The sequence below is a fragment of the Chiloscyllium plagiosum genome, unplaced genomic scaffold (assembly GCF_004010195.1).
Source record: "Chiloscyllium plagiosum isolate BGI_BamShark_2017 unplaced genomic scaffold, ASM401019v2 scaf_2033, whole genome shotgun sequence".
Taxonomy (NCBI): domain Eukaryota; kingdom Metazoa; phylum Chordata; class Chondrichthyes; order Orectolobiformes; family Hemiscylliidae; genus Chiloscyllium; species Chiloscyllium plagiosum.
Window position 1 is genome coordinate 16,088 of NW_025211957.1, and position 8,330 is coordinate 24,417.

The following is an 8,330-nucleotide window of genomic DNA, read 5'->3' on the forward strand; positions in this document are numbered from 1 at the left end:
TCTACCCCAAAGTGTCCAACAGATCTCCAATACCAGGCAAGTTCTGCGGCTCTTTCTAAAATCGACTTTTGTATGCCCCAGTCCAACACCGGCACCTCCACATCATGACTGCGTGTTACAGATAGCAATGGTGCAGAGTTGATTCCTGACTGAGGAAGGGTGAATTTGGCTGATACGCTCTTTCAGAACCAGAATCCCCACCCCCACACCCCCTTATCTTCACTGTAGACAGAAACTAAGTTGCCACTTTGAAGACCTAAAGTTCGATTTGTGTATGTGAATGGAAAGATAAAGACTTATCAGTTTTATTTCAGCCATAACTCTGCATTGACCAATTGGACATCGGGTCCGATCAGTAAACAGGAAGTCGGTGAAGAATAAAGTTTCGTTTCTTCATCGTTGCGTCAGATGATCAGCTGGTTTCCAGGTCCTGGGATTAGATACGCTGCTTCTCTCTTCCGGGGTTGTGGAACAAGAAGTTCCCAATTCCAGTTAAACAGAAGTTTCCCCTTCAGTAAGGTCCAGCAGCCACCACACACTCTTCAGTCTGGTCATCGACTAGCTGTGCTTTGAATTGAGCAATGCAGAATGGGAGACCGACACATCGGAGAGATATCAGGTATTTGGTCATCTCCAAAATGAACATATGTAGTAACGTTGGTAAAAACAATGACTGCAGATGCTGGAAACCAGATTCTGGATTAGTGGTGCTGGAAGAGCACTCGGATGCTGCCTGAACTGCTGTGCTCTTCCAGCGCCACTAATCCAAAATATGTAGTAACGTTGGTTGGTAAAACGGTTACAATGATCAGCAAGTAAATTGCAGTTTGTATTGCTGCCACATTGATAGGTTAAAATGTGTTGAATTGTATTGATGATCAAGGCGGGAGTCTCGTTGGTGGGAATAGGAAATTTACATTTTTACTTAGGCAAGGAAGTGCAGATATTAAGCCTTAAAATGTTTGTTCTCTTAGGGCTTGTATTTATAGTTCAGTAAAGCTAAACCTTTTATTTTCAGATTAACATGTCACACTAACAGGCAGTAATTTGTACATTGGTATAGTTGGCTAATGCTGTAGTTTTATGTAATACTGAGATGCAAAACAAAACAGCATTTTAATTCTCCTCTCCTAATGGGTGATGTCAGCCACCAGGTAGAGAATAATGCATAAATTGTTGAACAAGACATTATTATATATCTTGAATGAGATGGGTTTTTCTTTCCATGGATTGGGCCGTGATCAGTTGGTTCAGTGCATAGGAGGAACCATGATTTTCCTACTACTAATTCCCAGTTGACATCAACTTTACTTCAGCTTTCCTGTCTGCTTTCTATATTCTGTAAGTAACTTAGTCTGAAAACCTATTGATCTCAGCATTGACTATACCCGGTGTGCCAGTTCCAGAGTGTCTCAAATCAAGTGACAAGATCATAAAATCAAAAGATAAATCATGAATTGATTTTATTTCAAAATGTAAACCAAATTTAGGTTGACAGTTGGTTGATAAAGCTCAATAAAGGCTTATTCAGGGAGATCTAAGATGGCGGTCTGAAAAGTCTGCTGTGTTGGCCTCTGTGCCATACCCCAGGGCACTCCCCTGTTTCGGGCACACCCACAGCTGCTGCTTCAACTCCTGTGGTGGCGCCTTTGAGTTCGGTGGAGCAGCAGCACCTATTCAGAGTTTGCAGAACTCCGTGAAAAAATGGATACAGTGCTGGAGCTAATTTCTCCCATTCTGAAAAAGCCTGAGCAGGAGATTCTTTTTGTAAAAGAGTAAAATATATTTCAATAAATGTATATATTTTTTAAAAGGTCTGAAAATGCTGTACAAAAAAAAATTAAATTTTTACGTGTTAGACATACACCAAAATCTCAGCTTTAAAGGGATTATTGATTAAGGCAGGTTTTATGGGTGATATTATATTTTCACAGGTCTATAGTGAAAAACCGAGATGTGATATATTTTAGAGCAGGGAGCAGTTGGCAAAACCACTCATTATAGGCTAAAGGTAGGACATCTTTCTGAGCTATTACCAAGCAGAGGAATGGAAACAAAATACCTCTTCTGCTACTAACCTTTGTGACACTATCATCTACAGAACATAAACAAACACCATTTGTATTACCTCACTTTCATTGCATCCAATCTAACTTGTTTCAATTCCTTCCTCACTCTTCATAACACAGGAGGAGAAGGATTCACTCCTCAGGGACAATGCTGTACCTATGTATGTCGTGACCATGTTTCCAGGTCAGGTTTGAGGTGGTAATTGGGGTAAATTGACTGGAGTGCTAGGTTTTATCTCCCTAGTTTCATTTTACATGTAGTCAGGCAGGTGTGAGAGAATCGTACTGTGGACTGGTAGTGTCTAAAGAGAATAGATTTTTCACCGCAATTAGCTGTAATTCTGTTGGCTTCAGTTTCCCAACAATAACCACATACTGACAGTAAAATGAAGGGAAAAGGTAGGCAATAATGTTCGACAAAATGAGTTTGTCCTGATTAATCTTTTTAAATGATCTGTTTAATTTACTTCTGGAGCTCGAAAAGAAATGGTGGACTTGGTACGCCATGAAGTAGCGGAGGTACAAAACTTTGTAAAAAGTGGAAATCAGTTTTTGAAGATTACCCGATCATTCATTGCAAACTCTGTGCGAGAGGGAAAGCTGACTCAAATAAAAGGAAGAACCTACTTTAAAGAGGTATTGTTTTCACTTGTTCATGAAAGATACATAAAATGTAGATTGTGAACTTGCCTCTTCTCAAACATTTTGTATTGGTGGACAGGTTGGCTTTCTGCAACCAGCTGCCTGATTGCATGGCAGTATTTGAGCCAGCAGATAGGGCTAGGGACCCATTACACCAGAGCCCCTCTCACTTTCACACCATAATGTTTCTCAAACTATCAATTATGGCACACCTCCCTTTTCTTAAAACATGAACATGACAAAAGCTGAATCCCCAGACTCTTTAGCCACAGTGAGCATCTCTTCACCCTCCAGTCAGCAGTACCCTGTTCTTCATATTCCACCAAGTTGCACCTGTCCCCTAATACCCTCGATTTACATCTGATTAAAGACAGTATTCAAATAACCTAACTTGTCTACTTTGTTCAGATATTGCGATATCAGCTGCAGATTTCTCATATTTTCTGCTTTTACTGCACTTCAATTCAATTTGATTTAATACCTTTGTGTCATAAGCACTGTATATCATTCTTAACGCCTAAATGTTGTATATTAAAATGTCTATTTTTATATTTTGCAGGCAATGCATGCAATATTATTTTGTGGGCGCATTAATATTCCCCTAATTAATCCAGAAGAAATGATGGAACATCATGAATTTCAATTATTGTCTGAAATATATCCAGATGCCTTTCAGAAATACAACTCCCATCTCCCAAAACGTCCTCCTTATGCAGTGCTACTTGGTGCAGTAAGTTCAAGTACTTCATTCAAGAAAGCAGTTAGAGAATAGAAACTAGCTATAGTCAATTAAGTTGGAGGTACTTATTTAACCCTTGCCTACCTCACACCCTGAATATTCTTATAAAGAACAAAGAAACTTTAGAGCCCATGAACAGGCCCTTCCACCCTCCAAGGCAAAGCCAATCCAAATCCAATGTCTAAACCTATCACCCAATTCCTGAGCATCTGTATCCCTCTGCTCCTCACCTACTCATGCATCTGTCCAGATGCACTTTAAATGAATCTACCGTACCTGCCTCTACTACTTCTGCTGGCAACGCGTTCTAGGCACCTACCACCCTCGGTATAAAGTACTTGCCGTGTATGTTCCCTCTTAAACTTTTCACCTCTCACCTTGAATGAATGATCTCTCATTATTTAATCCCTCACCCTGGGGGAAAAAGCTTATCTCTATCTACCCTGTCTATACCCTTCATGATTTTGTACACCTCAATCACATCCCCCCTCAATCTCCTTTTTTCTAATGAAAACAATCCTAACCTACTCAACCTTTCTTCATAATTAGCACCTCTTTTAAGTTGGTAAGGCATGATCTACCTCGTACAAAATCATGTTGCCCATTCTTTTCCAAATATAAATAGATTTTATCCCAAAGTACCTTCTCCAGGAACTTTCCCACCACTGGCGTCAGGCTCACTGGTCTGTAGTTAACTGGAATATCCCTTCTTGTACAGGGGGACAACATGAGCAACATTTTCCAGTCCTCCGGCACCTCACCTGTGTTTAAGGATGCTACAAAGATATCTGTCAGGGCCCCAGGTATTTCCTCTCTTGCCTCCCTCAGCAACCTGGGATAGATCCCATTCGGTCCTGGGGATTTGTCTATCTTAATATCCTTTAGCTTACCTTACACATCTTCCCTCTTTATGTCAACGTGATCCAGAGTAAACAAACTTATATCTCTAATCTCAACATTCATCACCTCCAGTTCCTCAGTGAACACTGATATAAAGTAATCACTGAGAATCTCACCCATTTTCTCAGGTTCGACACACAGGCTTCCTTCCTTATCCTTTAGTGGACCAACCCTTTCTCTGGTTACCCTCTTGCTTCTTATATAAGAACAAAAGGCCTTGGATGTTCCCTAATTTTGCTTGCCAAAGCTATTTCATGACCCCTTTTAGCCTGCTTGATTCCTCGTTTAAGAATGGTCCTACTCTCCCAATATTCCTCCAAGACCCATTCTGTTCTTAGCTGCCTGGACCTTATGCATACTTCCCTTTTCCTCTGGGCTCGTCGCACAATTTCTCCTGTTATCCACGGTTCACGAATCTTGCCCGTCCTATCCCTTGTATGCAACCTTACAGCAGGCCAGATCTGCCTCATTTGGTGGGTTTACAGCTGGAAGTGCACCAGAATTTTATTTCAGCAGCCAATGATATAGTGCAGAGAACAAGTCCTAGTTTTACTTGGTTAGGGGGATCAGTTAGCTCAGTTGTCTGGGTGGCTGGTTGGCCTGTTTATGATGCAGAGTGATGCCAGCAAAGCATGGGTTCAATTCCTGCACTATCTGAGTTGCCACGAAGGATTCTCCTTTCCGGCCACTCCCCTCACCTGAGGTTTGATTGCCCTGTGGTTAAACCACCACCAGTCATCTCTCCCTAATGAGAAAGCAGCCCTATGGTCTGGAAGGTCTGTGGGAACTGGGGCTACAATCTGATGCTAGATCATCAGTACTTCTTGTCCTGAGCTATTTAAATGGCCAAGATGGTGTTGGGAGGGATAGGTTGTGCTATGGGACAGGCTGCGCACCCATCAGCTTGGGCAAAATCCAGTAGCCAGTTGTTAAATTTAAATGACTGCTACAATCTGAGGAATGCAGCTTTATTATAACATCATCAGCTTGAAGCTACCTCACCCCTACAGTGTGTTACTCAGTCTCTGACCAACCCTTTGCAGACAAACCAGAAAGAGGAAAAGAACACAGACAATGCTGGAGAAACTCAGCAGGTCTGACTGCATCTGCGGAGAGAGAAACTGAGTTAATGTTTCAAGGCCAGTAGAGATATGACTGTTTGTTTGTCAGAACTCAGAAACCAGAAATAATGTTGGGTTGCAGTAACTTAACCATTGTCCCCTCCTACATGACAATCTCCTGCCAATTGTGGCTGGGAGGAGTGGTTAAAATTCCAACATTTCTGTAACTTGCTTATGTGAAGGTCTATGGCATATATTACCAATATTAGGAAACTTGGGTGGAATTGTCGCCAGTTTTGAATGACAAAGGTGAGAATGGAACAAACAGATTCTTGCAGTTGAGAAGAATATGATGAATATGATGTACACTAATATCTCATTACTGCCGAATCTCAACCTCCGTTCTGTGCAGGTTGGTATTTTCCCAGGCAGCAGGGAGAAAATAGATGGTGCTATTTCCTGCATAAATCCCAGAGGCAGCTACCAGACTCTATCTTCTGTGGGAATCTAGGCCAGCAATTCACAATATCTCAGTACCTGCTCATGGGCAACCACCAACTGCACACTTCATCTGCAGCGATTGGGAGCAGCAAAGCACCAGCCCCACCACATCATTATGGCATAGATCAGATTCACTTAGAATACAGTTCAGAACTTCAGTACTGCCCTTTGGAGCTCATCAATACCTTAATTGCAATAGTGCTGCGTGCAGGGCCAGGCATCCATCTCATGTATTAGGAAGAGAGTGAATCTCAGACCACTTAGCTTCCTAATAGACATTACAAGTTAATCGTAGTCATCTCTGCAGAGCAGAATTAACCATAGGGGACCAATTAGAATGTCACTTTAGCCTGCACTTTGGAAGTTTTCAAAACAGGTCCGGGCCGAAGAAAATAATCCCTGAGTTATTAGAAGTTAATGATAATTGCAGAAACAGAAGAGACTAATGTGTCAGAGAGGATTATACAAGCTGAAGGAATGTGTCAGAAATAAATGAACTGTTACTTATTGGTTCCTTTTCAGCAATCGTTTGTATTGACTTGATGCTCATTCTTTAGCTGATATCTCTTCACAAAACTGTTTAACGGTTTCGTGAAGAGATATCAGCTAAAGAATTAGCATCAAGTAAATGCAAAAGATTGCTGAAAAGAAACCAATTACAGCCTTGCAAACAGAACAAGGAACTTTAAAAGTAGAAACAGAGTGACCCTAACTGAGTTTTGTGTCCGCGAGGCTGTTGTTGATGTTGCTATTTGTAATAAGACCATTTCAAATCATTCTTATATTGTGTTAAATAGTTTGTTTTGTTTCTCGTTTTGTGCGTAAAGAGATTTGATGTTCTTTTGTTAATTGTATTAGTAGCTTTGTGTGAATATGACTGACCACCACATTAACTAATCAAGAAAACATAAAATTCATGGTCCATCAAACCAGATTTCACACTGGTAAAAGACTTATCCAGTATTATCATAACATATTCCTGCCAGTGGGACTTTGCTCTATACAACCTATTGTGTTTGTCTACAGGTGACTGTATTTCGAAAGTAATCTGTTGATCTTGAAGGGCTTTAGATTGTCCTAATGACATGAATGATACTATACACTTCTTTAATGATTGGTATACATTTGTTTTTCAGGTTGTTGAAATCATAGGAACTGACATTAATGAAGTTTTGAAATGTCTAACAGATCTAAATCGTGACATGCTTGTGGAATTTACTGGCAACAATTGCAACAAATTGGGAAACATCTTTATATCAGAAGTTATCAGCTGCTGCTATCTTTGGGATGTTACTACCAGAGAAAAAACAGACAATTATTTTGGTGCTGTAGTGTCAGTTAGAGGAAGGCAACAGAAAGAAATAATGTTTGATATATTGTGCTGTCAAACATGGCACCTGTATATTAGCTTGGCAGTATGTATCTCCAAAAAGTTTAATAAAATATCATTAAGGTTTCCACCTGAACTTCAAATTGAAGTTGTAGATACAATCCATAGCGGTCAGTATGATCTCCCATCTGGGGTTCAGGTATGCAACTCACTTGAAAGTTCACCTTATAAGTTATGCTTTGATATATATATCAATAATAATTCAAACTTTGAATTTGACATCAGTGCTAAGTGTGAAGCTCTAAGCCAGCTTTTATATGCTAACCGGCAAATTGCTGAGAAATTAGAATTCTTAGACACAAGCATTTTAATGAATTCCACAAAGCTGACTAATTATAAACGACTTAAAAACAATCTCAAATTATTAGAATTTAATGTTGGACAACATTTGCAATTTTATGATCCAAATGAATAGCGATTGCTAGAGAGATTCCAATACTGAAAGCAAATTATACCAAATAGTTTGTCATTAACAGACTTATGAGAAATAAAGCTGATATATCTGTGGAGTTTTACACTTTCATCTGTAAGATACAATGTGTTGGATAGAAAATTAGTGAGGGACTTTAAAGAGGAGTCTGAGTCCCATGTTTGGCAGCACAAATTGTTTGCTTCTCTATTGCCAAATGTATCAAAGGATGTCTGCCCAGATATACACTGCACATCCTGCAGGGAGGCAATTTAGTATATAGTCATAGAAATGTACAGCATGGAAACAGACCCTTCAGTCCAGCCCGTCCATACCCACCAGATATCCCAACCCAATCTAGTCCCACCTGCCAGCATCCGGTCCATATCCCTCCAAACCTTTCCTATTCATATACCCATCCAAATGCCTCTTAAATGTTGCAATTGTACCAGCCTCCACCACTTCCTCTGGCAGCTCATTCCATACACGTACCACACTCTGTGTGAAAACGTTGCCCCGTAGGTCTACTTTATATCTTTCCCCTCTCACCCTAAACCTATGCCCTCTAGTTCTGGACTCCCTGCCCCCAAGGAAAAGACTTTGCCTATTTACCCTATCC

At 40.4% G+C, this 8,330-nt stretch overlaps 1 protein-coding gene across 3 annotated transcripts; it reads left to right on the forward strand.

Moving 5' to 3' along the window:
• The first annotated feature begins 390 nt into the window (after window positions 1-390).
• Window positions 391-7,978, forward strand: LOC122547215. 3 transcript variants are annotated; one of them, XM_043685847.1, is made up of 4 exons: window positions 395-619; window positions 2,545-2,705; window positions 3,271-3,441; window positions 7,049-7,978. In XM_043685847.1, the coding sequence occupies exons 1-4, from the start codon at window positions 589-591 to the stop codon at window positions 7,715-7,717; spliced, it is 1,032 nt and encodes a 343-aa protein (XP_043541782.1). In that variant the 5' UTR covers window positions 395-588; the 3' UTR covers window positions 7,718-7,978. The 3 variants fall into 3 exon arrangements, with proteins under 3 accessions (XP_043541783.1, XP_043541782.1, XP_043541784.1); XM_043685849.1 differs by having other exon boundaries at window positions 399-619; window positions 7,101-7,978; XM_043685848.1 differs by lacking the exon at window positions 3,271-3,441 and having other exon boundaries at window positions 391-619.
• The last annotated feature ends 352 nt before the right edge of the window (window positions 7,979-8,330 follow it).